We start from the raw sequence: 17,451 nt of genomic DNA, 5'->3' as shown, positions 1-17,451 counted from the left end.
GAAAATACTCAAATAAAGTACAATTACATCAACATTTTACTGAAGTACTGTATTTTAATAAATTTACTTATTTACTCTGAGCTACGGTTCATGGAAAACATACAGTGAATGGCCACTGACTAAAGGATTAAAGTTGTATTAATGTCACAATAATACAATCTTAACACAACAAGTGTGTCTGTTTGGTAAATAATTTACCCTAAACACAGACACCATTCATTCATTGTAAGTACCTCAGTGTTGGGGATGTTTGCAATACAACGTAGCTCAATGACATTTCATTGTAGCACACAAGGCCATTACAATATAAATAATGTGTCTGTGTTGCTTTCATTTTGTCAAAGTGCTTTATGCCATTTGTGTTGGCAATACATGACCACATACTGCTAAAATTAAGACAAAGAATGCGAAATACCTTCGAGCATGACACTGAAACATGCACTAGACTGTAATATAACACTGATATAGAAATGTGGTTCGGGGCTCTCAGACAATGAGCTGAGGCAGTCAGGGAAATTAAACAATCCAAACTATAACAACATGGAGTAAACGTTTGACCAAATTACAGTTACAAATAAACAAACAAACCAAAATCTTTTTGCTTCTAGTTGCTCTTAAGGTTACAAGCTTGTTAAGATTGTTGAGTTCATAAATAAAAGCATGTGTATTACTAAGGGAAAGCTTTTGTGATTTGTATTATTATTATTATTATCATCTTAATTAACATCTATATTAATAATGAAAAATCTGAGCATTATATTATTATCATCCACTCATCCCATTGCGATTTAACAGTGTAGCTCAAGGTAAACAAAAACAAATCTAGGTGTGGTTTCGCAAGAAGAGTGTTTCAGCACCACGGACAGATACCTCAAGATTTGGAAGAACAGGTGTCACCACCAGGATGCTGCATGTTAAACTGTGTCTACCAAGGCCAATGTACATCCATGTGAGTAAGACAGTTTCACAAAAGAAAACACAACTCCTTCTTAAACCTATATAATGTTCATCACACACTCAGGTTGAATCAGGTAACTGCAGTGTTTTGATCATTCAATGACAGTTAAGGTTAAGCATTACATGCTGGAATATTAGAAAGTAAAAAAATGCTGTACACTGAACAATGAGAAGCCGCCTTATTGCTTCATTTTGTGAAGTACTTCTGGTACTACATTATAAAAAGTTGCATTTAGGTGTAAAACCTTCTATAAGGGTCAAAATTCCCCCAGGTGAAAAGTGGTTGAATAAAAAACAAATTGGACGTCTATATTTTTGTTTATCTGTGTAACAAATTAACATTCAAGACAACGAAAAGCAGCTTTAAGAAACCATTAAACATTGAATTACAGATAGACACTTTGTAATTAGTGTGTTAAAATGTGTTTCTTTGTGAAACTAGACGGCAGAACAAAATCCATAAACATACATGTTTACATAAAGAGGAAAAAAACAACGTGTCACAGGCAGGAAATGATGGAATCCAATATTTAGAAGAACAAAGAGCAGAAATGTTTAAAAATGTGCTGGCAAAACTGACAATATTAATATTGTTAAAATCCATCACTAACCAAACATTTCAATTAAAAATCCCAAAAGCGTCTTTCAATTTAAAAAAAATGATATTGCTGCACACAAACTAAACTGCTTAACAAATCGGCCAAAATACATCCATTGTGACAAGGACACTACAGCAGGAAAGGCTCCAAGTACTTCAGAAGCCTTAATATGTTCAAAGATTCATTGTTTTTGGCTCAACATTGGAAGTCTTCAGCACAACAGACAGACCCGTTATGGCAGGAAACAAATATATTGAACGCTGTTTTGTTCTTCTGGACAGAGTTCTTAGTTCTTACTGCACTAACGCGAGTTTGTGACGGTTTCACAAAAGTAAACAGACTCATCCTTACTCCTAAACCGTGAGCCAACTTTCTCTCAATTGACTTACACATTGGAACTTTTTCCATTAACTGCTGATATGTGATTGTGATTTATACTGAAAATAATGTTTTACAACCAACAATGTAAAAGTAAAGATTAACGACAGCCTATGCAAAATGAAAGATTAAAAAAAAGAATGATTCTGTGACAGCTCCATAAATAACTACACTTTGGTGATAAAAATATATTATTTTAAATCCAATCCTGCATGAGTCCCAGGTTTTCTGATGGTTAGAATAACTCATAGTAGCCAATGATTGTGTTATTCTAACTAACAAATTAGTCCGAATTGACATAATTCAAAAACGTTAAATATAAAACCAACACAAATAACTAACTACTAAAAGGAATGATATTCAATTTGATCTTTCTGATAGGACTTGAAAAGAATTCACACCTGTGTAAAACAGAAAACGTCAAAGAAATACCATGTGACGAGTACCATGGTTCTGAAGGACAAAAGGCAAACGTGTGATATTTTTCAGGCGTAACTGACAAAGTAAACAGCGATCACAAAAAAACTCTATAATTCTAAACATTAGCTTCAGCAAAATACTAAAATTTCCCTTCATTATGTAAAAAGTTCACTCCAGAAACCACAAAATAAATGTCTGTAGAATGAACACATACTAGAGCCGAACAAATAAGTATTAAAAGGACTCAACAAACAAGCCAACAATGCATTGTGATTAGTAAAGTATACTTTGGAAGGTTCCTACCTCCTCAGACGGCTCTAAATCATCAAACGGGTCAGTAAAGTCTGATGGACTTTTCCTCAGAGTCTGGTCAGCAGGCAGTGTGTTGTCATTGTAAGATGACACGAACTTAAAGTCACTGGTTCTAGAACCTGTTGTCAGGTAGGCGTCATAATTGTAAGTGCTGCGTAAAGTTCCTGTTCCGTCAACGTCTGCGTAATTAGGAGGGAGATAAGCGCTGGGGATGGCAACTGCTCCATCAAACAACAGTCTGGGCTTTCTCCTGCGACAAAATCTCACACCGAGGATGATGATGATGAAGGTCAGGAAAAAGGTGGACACAGACACCAGCGCGATGATCAGATAAGAGGTCAGTTTAGAGTTCTTCTCGTCATAAGAAATATCCTTCAGTTCTGGCACCTCAGCTAAGTTATCAGAAATAAGTAAATACATGGAACAGGTGGCAGAGAGAGAGGGCTGTCCGTTATCTTTCACTGACACAATGAGGTTCTGTTTCATGCTGTCAGATTCAGAAATGTCCCGCTGGGTCCTGATCTCTCCGCTGTGGAGACCAATAGTGAAAAGTCCCGGATCAGTGGATTTGACTATATGATAGGACAGCCAGGCGTTCTGTCCGGAGTCCGCGTCCACCGCTATCACTTTGGACACCAGAGAGCCTCCGTGTGCAGCTTTGGGGACCAGCTCGGTCATGAAGGAGTTGCCCTCCGGGGCGGGGTACAGTATCTGAGGAGAGTTGTCATTCACATCCGATACGAACACACTGACGGTCACGTTGGTGCTGAGTGGAGGAGAACCGTTGTCTCTGGCCGTCACGTGGACTTTAAAAATCCTGAACTGTTCATAATCAAACGACCTCACAGCGTGGATCACCCCCGTGTCTCCGTTAACAGATAGATAGGAGGACACCGGGGCACCGTTCACCTCACCGGGTAACAGAGAATAAATCACTGTACCGTTTTGTCTCCAGTCGGGGTCTCGAGCCGTTACGGAACATAAAGTGGAGCCAGGTTTGTTATTCTCAGTCACATAAGCGCTGTAGGACTGTTCCTCAAACACAGGTGGGTTGTCGTTGATGTCTGCTACAGATAACTGAACAGTTTTAGAGGAGGACAGAGGTGGAGAGCCCTCGTCAGTGGCAGTGATTGTAATGTTGTAATCAGACTCTAGTTCACGGTCCAGTTGTCCTGTGGTCACCAGAGAATAATAGTTTTTAATAGAAGGAACCAACTTAAAAGGGACGTTTTGCTGAATGGAGCAGCGGACCTGTCTGTTAGTCTCGGAGTCTCTATCCTGCACGTTGATGATGCCCACCTCTGTACCAGGTGACACGTTCTCAGGTATGGGGTTAGTCAGTGATTTCAGATATATCACTGGAGCGTTGTCATTTATATCAGTAACATCTATTATAACTTTGGCGTAGGAGGTTAGTCCTAAACCATCTTTAGCTTGCACTCTCATTTCAAAAGAACTCCTTTCTTCAAAGTCAATCACACCAGTTACTTTAATTTCTCCAGTTTTAGGATCAATAGAAAATACATTTACGTCATCGTCAGAAACATGACCAAAGTGATACGTCACATCTCCATTAACTCCTTCATCTGCGTCAGTAGCACTAACATGAATCACTATGGTATCTGGAGGAGAGTTTTCAGGCAGACTGGCTTTATAAACGGCCTGGCTAAACACTGGGGCGTTATCATTAGCATCCAGTACAGTGACGTGTATGACTACAGTACCTGATCTCTGAGGAGAGCCTCCGTCTAAAGCTGTGAGAAGCAAATTAATGTATTTTTCTTTCTCTCGATCAAGCTTGTTCTCCAGTACGAGTTCAACCTTGTTGCTATCAACAGCTAGAATAAAGTTATCGTTCTTTTGCAGGTTGTACCTTTGAACAGCATTTTGACCTATATCTGCATCATGGGCCTCCTCGATAGAAAAGCGGTTTCCCTTTTCAGCTGACTCCCATATTTCCATTTCAATCACTTGCTTATTGAATGTTGGCGAGTTGTCATTTACATCTTGAATGTGAAGACTTAGTCGATGAAGCTCCAGAGGATTTTCTAACACCAGATCTACTTTCACAACGCACGAGGGTTTCTTTCCACAAAGACTTTCTCGGTCAATTCTCTCCGATGAGATCAAATCTCCGGTACTCAGATTAATATCACAGTACCGCTTACGAGTCCCCTCAAAATCAACACGGGCCTTTCGGGAAGATATGGTCCGCAGATCGAGACCAAGATCTTTTGCTATATTTCCAATAACAGACTCGCGTTTCATCTCTTCTGGAATAGAATAACTCAGGTCTCCATTAACGAGGTGCAGCGTTACAATAAAGGAAGCGATGCAGAGGATCGGACGAAGCACTGGAAATCCTTTGTCTCCCATCCTGACACGTAAAAGGCCCATAAGCTTGTACAATTTATATTGTCCAGTGCAAAAAACTAAAATAGTCAAAAACACCAAATAATCCAACAGATCAGAGCAATGAACACGGTGAAATACGTTCGGAAATGTAACCGTTTGTCTGGAGAATATGCAGCTGAAATAGCAGTAGTGGGTGGAGTGGTGAGAGACTTTTGTCCGTCAGCCAACAGCGACACCATGAGTCACATTTAGTCTTCACACTTTGTAATAAAATATTCCTCAAAATATCCCTCTAAAACTGGATTAAGCTCACTATCACTTATGTTAAAATGAGATGCGCATGTGCGGTAAATCTATACATTTCTAAAAAGACACAGGCTATTTATTCCTACTATTTGGATCAGTTTTAGAAAAGTCAGTGCTGTTACCCCAAGTATAACTCAGCTCAATGAATCGTAGTTTTAAATAGTCTTTTATCTTTGCTTTAGATTTCTAAAAGTGGTTCAATAAAAAATATATAAATTAGAGTTTTAGCCTCCGAAAAAGGAGGCGAGCTAAACTGTCATTGCAAATCAGCAACATCATATTGTATGAGCTGTTGTTGATCGGTCCATAATAATAGTATGAGCTGGGGAATCACGTACACCACATATCCTCATTACAGATGTAGTTATTATTTTGTATCAAAATTCAGAGAACATTGCTGAGGAGAAGAGGACCTCTCCAGTTGGGGCTGTAAGTGAGCGCCTGAGAAGCGTTTCAGCACCACGAACAGTTCCCTTGAGATTTGGCAGAGTTGATGGCACAAAGTTATTAAACGCTGTTTTTGGTCTTCTGGTCAGAATTCTAGACTGTTCTAACGTGAGTTTACGGTACACTTGAACCGTTAGCCACGTCATCCTCGGATGATTTCGGAATATGATCGATAATTAACATCCCTTGCTCACAGTTGACAGTAAGATCTTGAAAACATGCTTAACAGCCAACTGCTGTATGTAAAAGTAAATACTCATGATAGATTACGCAAAATGATTGGTGAAAAATAGTTTTGTGACAGCTTGAATCATATACATCTTACTGATAAAAATGTTCTTCGACTATAGTTTTTCCATGAGGCCTGGGTTTTCCTCTGGCAAAGATCGTGTTGGAATAACTACTTAATCGCACATTATTGTTGTATTCTAAATAGCGAATTAGTCTCACTTAACATATAACTCATGAATCGCTAAATTATAAAGCAGACTCAATTATATATTAAAACTATTTTGCTAAATAATAACTGTCTAAGTTTATCTTTCAGGACATGAAAATAAGTGGCAGAAAACGTAAAATAGACTCCAAATGAGGAGTCCCATGGTTTTGAATGACGAAACGTAAAAACATCTAATGATTTTCTGACAGAATATAAGAAAATACACGTAAAAAAAACCGAAAGATTTCCATCCTTAATGCTTAAAGTTCACTTCAGCAAACCCGCAATAACTTTCAAAAGTATAAACACATGTTGCTGCCAGTGAGGCATTAACAGAACTCAACAAACAAGCCAACACTGCATTGTGATTAGTAAAGTACTTTGGAAGGTTCCTACCTCCTCAGACGGCTCTAAATCATCAAACGGGTCAGCAAAGTCTGATGGACTTTTCCTCAGAGTCTGGTCAGCAGGCAGTGTGTTGTCATTGTAGGATGACACGAACTTAAAGTCACTGGTTCTAGAACCTGTTGTCAGGTACGCGTCATAATTGTAAGTGCTGCGTAAAGTTCCTGTTCCGTCAACGTCTGCGTAATTAGGAGGGAGATAAGCGCTGGGGATGGCAACTGCTCCATCAAACAACAGTCTGGGCTTTCTCCTGCGACAAAACCTCACACCGAGGATGATGATGATGAAGGTCAGGAAAAAGGTAGACACAGACACCAGCGCGATGATTAGATAAGAGGTCAGTTTGGAGTTCTTCTCGTCATAAGAAATATCCTTCAGTTCTGGCACCTCAGCCAAGTTATCAGAAATAAGTAAATACATGGAACAGGTGGCAGAGAGAGAGGGCTGTCCGTTATCTTTCACTGACACAATGAGGTTCTGTTTCATGCTGTCAGATTCAGAAATGTCCCGCTGGGTCCTGATCTCTCCGCTGTGGAGACCAATAGTGAAAAGTCCCGGATCAGTGGATTTCACTATATGATAGGACAGCCAGGCGTTCTGTCCGGAGTCCGCGTCCACCGCTATCACTTTGGACACCAGAGAGCCTCCGTGTGCAGCTTTGGGGACCAGCTCGGTCATGAAGGAGTTGCCCTCCGGGGCGGGGTACAGTATCTGAGGAGAGTTGTCATTCACATCCGATACGAACACGCTGACGGTCACGTTGCTGCTGAGCGGAGGAGAACCGTTGTCTCTGGCCGTCACGTGGACTTTAAAACTCCTGAACTGTTCATAATCAAACGACCTCACAGCGTGGATCACCCCCGTGTCTCCATTAACAGATAGATAGGAGGAGACAGGGGCACCGTTCACCTCACCGGGTAACATAGAATAAATCACTGTACCGTTTTGTCTCGAGTCAGGGTCTCGAGCGGTAACGGAACATAAAGTGGAGCCAGGTTTGTTATTTTCAGTCACATAAGCGCTGTAGGACTGTTCCTCAAACACAGGTGGGTTGTCGTTGATGTCTGCTACAGATAACTGAACAGTTTTAGAGGAGGACAGAGGTGGAGAGCCCTCGTCAGTGGCGGTGATTGTAATGTTGTAATCAGACTCTAGTTCACGGTCCAGTTGTCCTGTGGTCACCAGAGAATAATAGTTTTTAATAGAAGGAACCAACTTAAAAGGGACGTTTTGCTGAATGGAGCAGCGGACCTGTCTGTTAGTCTCAGAGTCTCTATCCTGCACGTTGATGATGCCCACCTCTGTACCAGGTGACACGTTCTCAGGTATGGGGTTAGTCAGTGATTTCAGATATATCACTGGAGCATTATCATTTATATCAGTAACATCTATTAAAATTTTGGCGTAAGAGGTTAGTCCTAAACCATCTTTAGCTTCCACTCTCATTTCAAAAGAACTCCTTTCTTCAAAGTCAATCATACCAGTTACTTTAACTTCTCCAGTTTTAGGATCAATAGAAAATACGTTTATGTCATCATCAGACACATGGCTTAAATCATACGTCACATCTCCATTAACTCCTTCATCTGCATCAGTAGCACTAACATTAATCACTATGGTATCTGGAGGAGAGTTTTCAGGCAGACTGGCTTTATAAACGGCCTGGCTAAACACTGGGGCGTTATCATTAGCATCCAGTACAGTGACGTGTATGACTACAGTACCTGATCTCTGAGGAGAGCCTCCATCTAAAGCTGTGAGAAGCAAATTAATGTCTTTCTGCTTCTCTCGGTCAAGCTTGTTCTGCAGTACGAGTTCAACAGTGTTGCTGTCAACCGCGAGAATGAAGTTATCGTTCTTTTGCAGGTTGTACCTTTGAACAGCATTTTGACCTATATCTGCGTCATGGGCCTCGTCGATAGAGAAGCGGTTTCCCTTTTCAGCCAACTCGCTTATTTCCATTTCAATCAATTGCTTTTTGAATTTTGGCGAGTTGTCATTTACATCTTGAATGTGAAGACTTAGTCGATGAAGCTCCAGAGGATTTTCTAACACCAGATCTACTTTCACAACGCACGAGGGTTTCTTTCCACAAAGACTTTCTCGGTCAATTCTCTCCGATGTGATCAAATCTCCGGTACTCAGATTAATATCACAGTACCGTTTACGAGTCCCCTCAAAATCAACACGGGCCTTTCGGGAAGATAAGGTCTTCAGATCGAGACCAAGATCTTTGGCTATATTTCCAATAACAGACTCGCGTTTCATCTCTTCTGGAATAGAATAACTCAGGTCTCCATTAACGAGGTGCAGCGTAACAATAAAGGAAGCGATGCAGAGGATCGGACGAAGCGCTGGAAATCCTTTGTCTCCCATCTTGACAAGTAAAAGCCCCATTAGCTTGTACAATTAATATTGTCCAGTGCAAACAAATTAAAATAGTCAAAAACACCAAATAATCCAACAGGTCAGAGCAATGAACACGGTGAAATACGTTCGGAAATGTAACCGTTTGTCTGGAGAATATGCAGCTGATAAAGCAGTAGTGGGTGGAGTGGTGAGAGACTTTTGTCCGTCAGCCAACAGCGACACCATGAGTCTCATTTTGATTTCAGACTAATATGTAATAAAATTTTCCTTTAAATATTCCTCTAAAACCGGATTAAGCTCACTATCACTCATGTTAAAATGAGATGCGCATGTGCGGTAATTGTATACATTTCTTAAAATACACTGTCTATTCCTGCTATTTGGCCCAGGTTTAGACGATAGTGTTTTCCCCCCAGGACAAATCAGCTCAAAGAATCGTGGTTTGAAATAGTCTGTTACCTTTGCTTTAAATTTCTAAAATCGGTTAAACAATACAAAACATATATATCAGAGTTGTAGCCTCCTAAAGGGAAGGCCAGCTAAACTGTAATTTCAACACAGCAACAAAATATCGTGATCTGTTGTTGAGCGCTTCATAATAATATGAGCTGATCACAAACACCAAATATTCTCATTACAGATGTAGTTATTATCACTATAATTCTTTTGTATTGAAATTCAGAGAGCATTGCTGAGGAGAAGAGGAGCTCTCCAGTTGGGGCTGTAATTGAGCGCCTGAGAAGCGTTTCAGCACCACGAACAGTTCCCTCAAGATCTGGCAGAGTTGATGGCACAAAGTTATTGAACGCTGATTTTGGTCTTCTGGTGAGAGATCTAGACTGTTCTAACATGGGTTTACGGTACAACTTGAACCGTTAGCCACGTCACCCTCGGATGATTCCGAAATAGGATCTATTATTTTCATCCCTTGCTGATAATCGACAGAGATATACTGAAAACATGCTCAAAGGATAAAGAAAAGACACTCAAGTCTTTGGCACACAGCTTATTATGCATTTATGTCCCAACTGGAACAGGAAGGCAAAAATGGGATAAGAAAGCGTTGGAATCATTTACTGGGGTCAACAGCGAAATATGTAACCCTAAATACCCATGAGAGGTTACGCAAATTGATTGGTGAGAAATAGTTTTGTGACAGCTTGAATCATGTACATCTTGCTGATGAAAATATTCTCATGACTATAGTTTTTCCATGAGGCCTGGGTTTTCTGCTGGCAAAGATCGGGTTGGAATAACTGCTTGATCGAAAAGTATTTATTTTATTTTAAATAGCGAATTAGTAACATGTAATTCATGAATCAAAGACTGAAATGGATATTAAAACAATTTGGTCAAATAATCATTTTCAAAGTTTATCTTTCAGAACATGAACATAATAGGCACCTGTGTGAGAAAAAATGAATACCAGTGGATATCTTAAAATAGACTCCAGTTTTGAATGATGACACGTAACAAACATCTAATGATTTTCTGACAAAATATAATGAAATAAACGGAAAAAACCCCGAAAGATCATGCTAAAAGTTCACTTCAGTAAACCCGCAATAACTTTCAGAAGTATGAACACATGTTGCTGCCAGAGAGGCATTAACAGAACTCAACAAACAAGCCAACAATGCATTGTGATTAGTAACTTTGGAAGGTTCCTACCTCCTCAGACGGCTCTAAATCATCAAACGGGTCAGCAAAGTCTGATGGACTTTTCCTCAGAGTCTGGTCAGCAGGTAGTGTGTTGTCATTGTAAGATGACACGAACTTAAAGTCACTGGTTCTAGAACCTGTTGTCAGGTACGCGTCATAATTGTAAGTGCTGCGTAAAGTTCCAGTGCCGTCAACGTCTGCGTAATTAGGAGGGAGATAAGCGCTGGGGATGGCAACTGCTCCATCAAACAACAGTCTGGGCTTTCTACTGCGACAAAACCTCACACCGAGGATGATGATGATGAAGGTCAGGAAAAAGGTGGACACAGACACCAGAGCGATGATCAGATAAGAGGTCAGTTTGGAGTTCTTCTCGTCATAAGAAATATCCTTCAGCTCTGGCAACTCAGCTAAGTTATCAGAAATAAGTAAATACATGGAACAGGTGGCAGAGAGAGAGGGCTGTCCGTTATCTTTCACTGACACAATGAGGTTCTGTTTCATGCTGTCAGATTCAGAAATGTCCCGCTGGGTCCTGATCTCTCCGCTGTGGAGACCAATAGTGAAAAGTCCCGGATCAGTGGATTTCACTATATGATAGGACAGCCAGGCGTTCTGTCCGGAGTCCGCGTCCACCGCTATCACTTTGGACACCAGAGAGCCTCCGTGTGCAGCTTTGGGGACCAGCTCGGTCATGAAGGAGTTGCCCTCCGGGGCGGGGTACAGTATCTGAGGAGAGTTGTCATTCACATCCGATACGAACACACTGACGGTCACGTTGCTGCTGAGCGGAGGAGAACCGTTGTCTCTGGCCGTCACGTGGACTTTAAAACTCCTGAACTGTTCATAATCAAAGGACCTCACAGCGTGGATCACCCCCGTGTCTCCGTTAACAGATAGATAGGAGGACACCGGGGCACCGTTCACCTCACCGGGTAACAGAGAATAAATCACTGTACCGTTTTGTCTCCAGTCGGGGTCTCGAGCCGTTACGGAACATAAAGTGGAGCCAGGTTTGTTATTTTCAGTCACATAAGCGCTGTAGGACTGTTCCTCAAACACAGGTGGGTTGTCGTTGATGTCTGCTACAGATAACTGAACAGTTTTAGAGGAGGACAGAGGTGGAGAGCCCTCGTCAGTGGCGGTGATTGTAATGTTGTAATCAGACTCTAGTTCACGGTCCAGTTGTCCTGTGGTCACCAGAGAATAATAGTTTTTAATAGAAGGAACCAACTTAAAAGGGACGTTTTGCTGAATGGAGCAGCGGACCTGTCTGTTAGTCTCGGAGTCTCTATCCTGCACGTTGATGATGCCCACCTCTGTGCCAGGTGACACGTTCTCAGGTATGGGGATAGTTAGTGATTTCAGATATATCACTGGAGCGTTATCATTTATATCAGTAACATCTATTATAACTTTGGCGTAAGAGGTTAATCCTAAACCATCTTTAGCTTCCACTTTCATTTCAAAAGAGCTCCTTTCTTCAAAGTCAATCACACCAGTTACTTTAACTTCTCCAGTTTTAGGATCAATAGAAAATACATTTACATCATCGTCAGACACATGGCTTAAATCATACGTCACATCTCCATTAACTCCTTCATCTGCGTCAGTAGCACTAACATTAATCACTATGGTATCTGGAGGAGAGTTTTCAGGCAGACTGGCTTTATAAACGGCCTGGCTAAACACTGGGGCGTTATCATTAGCATCCAGTACAGTGACGTGTATGACTACAGTACCTGATCTCTGAGGAGAGCCTCCATCGAAAGCTGTGAGAAGCAAATTAATGTCTTTCTGCTTCTCTCGATCAAGCTTGTTCTGCAGTACGAGTTCAACAGTGTTGCTGTCAACACCGAGAATGAAGTTATCGTTCTTTTGCAGGTTGTACCTTTGAACAGCATTCTGACCTATATCTGCGTCATGGGCCTCGTCGATAGAGAAGCGGTTTCCCTTTTCAGCTGACTCTCTTATTTCCATTTCAATCAATTGCTTTTTGAATTTTGGCGAGTTGTCGTTTACATCTTGAATATGAAGACTTAGTCGATGAAGCTCTAGAGGATTTTCTAACACCAGATCTACTTTCACAACGCACGAGGGTTTCTTTCCACAAAGACTTTCTCGGTCAATTCTCTCCGATGTGATCAAATCTCCGGTACTCAGATTAATATCACAGTAACGCTTACGAGTCCCCTCAAAATCAACACGGGCCTTTCGGGAAGATAAGGTCCTCAAATCGAGACCGAGATCTTTGGCTATATTTCCAATAACAGACTCGCGTTTCATCTCTTCTGGAATAGAATAACTCAGGTCTCCATTAACGAGGTGCAGCGTTACAATAAAGGAAGCGATGCAGAGGATCGGACGAAGCGCTGGAAATCCTTTGTCTCCCATCGTCGAAAAAAAAAAACAAGTCCACGGCTTGTAAAAATTACTACAGCACAAATTAATTTAAATCCAAAACTCAGTCAGTAATCCAAAATGTTTGCAACAGCGAACGCAATGAAAAACAGTCGTGAGATTGTTCTGAGAAATTACAACCTACTGAAGCAGTAACAGTGGGTGGAGACGTCTGTGTGCTTGTGTGCTGGCCTACAGCGACACCATGAGTCACTTTTCACTCTTAGCACCTGCATGCAATATTCTCCACATATAGACCCGCCTCATCCTCACCCTCTTTAACACGAACTGTGTGCCATCATATAACACAGACGCAACAATATCATGAATAATGTTCAACGAATTTAATTATTTTATTGACCAGCGTGTATTTACTTCAAGAAAAAAACATGAATTGAAAATATGACTTAAAATGTAATAAAATACATTTTCACTAAAAAAATCATGATAGAAATTTAGATAGATACTTTTCAGCACCGGATAAACAGCCACTCCTTAAGAACCATTATTTATATCACTGTACAATATTGTTGTTACACAAGTGTAAAACGTATATTTACAGGTTTGACCTCTTAAATAATGTATGGACGAAGCAAACTGAATTTCCAAACGGAATATGTTAAAATATGTGTTGCTAAAATTATTGATTATTATTACTTGTGTCTATCTGTCTAGTGGATGATTTGACTGAAATTATCTCCTGTATCCTTGTGAGTCTGAGTCTGTTGGAGGAAGTGCTCCGCTGTCCCTGGTGGTGGAGAGGCTGATCCGGGTTATCCAATATGGATAATAAATACTGCACATGTAATAGATAACTCAGTTGATACTCTCTGATTTGTTGTTGCAAAATATTCATACTTAGTGCATCTCTTAAGGCACAAATACATAATTCGTAAATATCGCTAAAAGAGAAGAAAAAAAAAGTTTCCAGTTGCGCTAGTTATTTCAGTACCATGGACAGAGGCAACATGGCGATATGGTGGCTTGTTCTACAAACAAGCAATACTTTTATATTGATTCATGAGTCACTCTTTTGTCTCCAGTAAGGATGCTAATAATAGAATGCCAGGTGACACAATATGTATTATAATTATTAATTAATGCATCATATCAATATTCTCATAACAATATAAACACACCGTTGCCCTACAATGTGGCCGAAAATGAAAAAAACATACTGACAATTAAGGCATTAAGAGGGTCGGAACAACCACACAAAATGAGTAAAACACAGATCTTCACCGTTTCAGCACCATGGAAAGCGACAAACATTTATTTTGGTAAATTCCACTTAGTCCTCAACAATATTAGTATCTACAATTAAAAGTATAAGTAAAGATTTGGCTTTATATAATAATAAAAAATAGTATAGTGTTATCCACCTGAACGCATTATGAAGGCAATCAATTCATGATTGCCTTCATGATTTTTTGTTCATTGTTCAATTCTTTGTTCAAAATTGAACAAAAAATACAAAAGAACAAATGCATATCATATACTATATTATGGCCACAATGTTATACCACATCTGCATATGTGTTAAAGGAGAACTACAATTTAGCATTGCTTGCCTATAATAAATAAAAAATAGAGATCAAAATGAATTTGCAGAACCAAACATATAATCTTTATTATTCCAACCATTATTACCAATTGTTATATACCAACACACTGCCTGCTTACATACCATTCTTCTCTCTTGTCAAAGCTGCCATCTGTGTTACCCACAATGCAAGTTGTGAGATGTGGGTGTGTTAAGCTAGTAGCAGCTAATGTAGTCTCGAGCCATTACCTCTAAGCAGAGATGAGGAGCGGCTACAGAGGTCTAGCAAGCTCACTTTTTAGAACTCCAAGCTCCCAGATTGTTCTCATTTTCAAACTTGAAGTCTTTAGCCCCAACAGATGCTGACTCAAAAGACATCACTTGAGAAAGTTTGCAAAATGTGTCACATATGGAGTAGTGCTCCCCAAGACCTCTAAACAGCCTTTGATGTCTAAAATCGGTGGAGTTCCCCTTCAAAAGGAAATGAGCTCCATGTGACGCATGATCGCACATAACACAGAAAGTGGACAACAATGACCTTACAATGCTCTGCACTTTTCAAATGTCCTTCTGAATTAGGCATACGCCCCATTGAATGACATAGATGTCACAGTGTTACTCTAAACAGTACGGTACAAGTTCCGGTTAAAAGTACCTCAATCAAACATAAATCCTAAATAATGATGTCATTGTGTTCAAATATATTACTCCCTTCTCTCTTCTTAATGGCAAATGTCACAGTTCAGCAATTCAGCCCAAACTACTGCAATGACAATATTACATGTTCACAGTGTGAGCATCAACAAACTTGACTCCAGCAATATCAAAATTATTGTTATGCTATCATAATAACAGTGCAGTGACATTACTCGAAGATGAATGAATATCAGTCAAGTCAGTAGGTCGCAAAAGATGAAAAGCATTCAACTTTTGCCAACATCTAGTCGCATTAAAGAAAATTCAGCTTCATTCACTCACCGGTACAGAAGGTCTGACAGATCAGCAGAAGGTTCTTCAGGTGTGTCCAGAATAATCCACTAGTGAGGACTTTCTCTCAGGAAGTACAGAATTCTGAGGAGAGAATACAACACCATCAAAGTTAGTTTAGTACACAGTACTTTCTACTGATGGCATGTGCAGCTTGGTATGCATTAATCCTTTTACTATCAAACAACCCAGAAAACAAACAGCCCGTTGCATTGGTAGTGTAATTGTAAAACAAAATGTTCAAATCAACTCCAAATCCATAGCCTTGAATTTGGTTTACAGGCACATTACCAAAGAAATTGATGGACCAAGATGGGCTGTGAAAAGTCTTTTAGACTGGGTGGAAAAAACGGCTAACACTAAAGTAATGTTCACTTCAAAATGATATACTTTCTACATAATTAGTAAAGTGTTAATTGAGCCAAAAAAATGTATTTGTGAGTCACCATGTTGTCTTAATAAAATATATTTTAACGCACCTCTCCTTTGATGAAAAGTCCCCGACATAAGTTGTTTTGCGTTCCTCCTGCAGATGGAGAAAATATTTTTTTTTTAAAAACAGTCACTGGCAACATTGGTAACTGCTATGCATGTTGACTAAACAAATTCTACAGATGTTAAACTTCCAACAAGCGCTAGATCAACAATGGTTAAGTGCATATGCCACAAATGCTTGAAAAGATTATATGAGCATTTGAGCTTAAAAAAAACAATTTATACGACGTCCCTATGGAAAGTTGTTTGGTGGTAATGACAGATAATATTGGTCTAGACTAGTGACTACTGGGAAGGACGTGGGGGTTTTCTTCCTTTTATTTCTGAATTAATTTAATTCATGACGTGTTCTTGTTTGTTTTGCCTGTTGAATGACGCATTAGAGAAGAGCGAATGATACCGAAGCTTGTTTCAGTCCTGTGAAGCGCACTGTTTCAAAATTGAGCTTGTGTCAAATAAACTGTTTGGTATATTAGTATGATATGGATACTAACTGGGAAATATGGCAATAAACTAGATGGACCAGATGTTAAATATACAACGTGTTGGAGCTTTGTTCTGTCAGATATTATTTTGCTATACATTTTGGAAGCCACCAGACGTCACTGTATTCCCTGCGATTTAAAGCGGGAAACTTTGAATATATGTGTTGCCATAATTAGAAATAAAGCCCCATAATGAGACATCGCTATAAAGCATAGTCCAATTGCGAACTCCCTATCATCTTTATGAATGCTACCTGGGTTTCAATAAACATACATATTGCAACAAAATTTGAGTTCTTCACTTCTCGGGTGCCATGGTCGAGTCCGGTTATGTAACTAATATGCATAACTGCATATAAAGCCGCTAACCTCTGATTAATCTTGATAGCTTGGTACTAAAGCTAGTAACGTATTAGGATAACTGTTAACTCTCGTCACAGGTCATGTTTCTTACCGTTGTTACGGTTCAACCAGGGACCCTGTTAACTGGCGACCTTCAGCCGAATGCGTCTGTTGGTGTCCTAGCTACGGCAGCTGTTAAAAAATGAGAAGAGAACACGTAGCTGTCCTCGTGAATGCCGCATTGTTTAGTTTTGCAATACAGTGTCAAACCTTCCCATTTACAGTCTTTGGTCAAAACATTCCGGATTCGACGTTGGAGCGTCTTTTGAGGAAACTAGTCCACTCGAGTTTGAAACGTCGCTTGCTTGTTGTTTATGTGTTGAAACAGGAAGGGAGCAAATTTCCCTTCCTTTGAAATAATAAAGTTGGTATGAAAACAAACAAACATATAATCGTCTTTGGAGCCTGTTTTGTGGAAACATGTGTTACGTAAAAGAACTCTGTAGCACAGTTAAAAAAATACAAATAAATTAATTAAAAGGTATATAC

The 17,451-nt window shown here is 39.9% G+C and overlaps 2 protein-coding genes across 2 annotated transcripts; both read right to left on the bottom strand.

Annotated features, from left to right (window-relative positions):
- Positions 1–2,627: 2,627 nt before the first annotated feature.
- On the bottom strand, positions 2,628–8,994 carry LOC306702593 (uncharacterized protein; the record flags this gene model as incomplete). The annotated part of the gene is made up of 2 exons (XM_079168233.1): positions 2,628–5,098; positions 6,594–8,994. 2 exons carry the CDS (start codon positions 8,992–8,994, stop codon positions 2,628–2,630), a joined length of 4,872 nt encoding a protein of 1,623 aa, XP_079024359.1.
- Positions 8,995–10,635: 1,641 nt separating this feature from the next.
- LOC306702592 (protocadherin gamma-A4-like) lies at positions 10,636–13,044 on the bottom strand (the record flags this gene model as incomplete). Its single annotated transcript, XM_079168232.1, has 1 exon — positions 10,636–13,044. The coding sequence occupies one exon, from the start codon at positions 13,042–13,044 to the stop codon at positions 10,636–10,638; it is 2,409 nt and encodes an 802-aa protein (XP_079024358.1).
- Positions 13,045–17,451: the final 4,407 nt, after the last annotated feature.

Source organism: Pholis gunnellus, assembly GCF_910591455.1.
Source record: "Pholis gunnellus genome assembly, chromosome: 10".
Taxonomy (NCBI): domain Eukaryota; kingdom Metazoa; phylum Chordata; class Actinopteri; order Perciformes; family Pholidae; genus Pholis; species Pholis gunnellus.
Note: the sequence above shows the minus strand (reverse complement) of the source record. Positions and strands in the feature narration are given on the sequence as shown.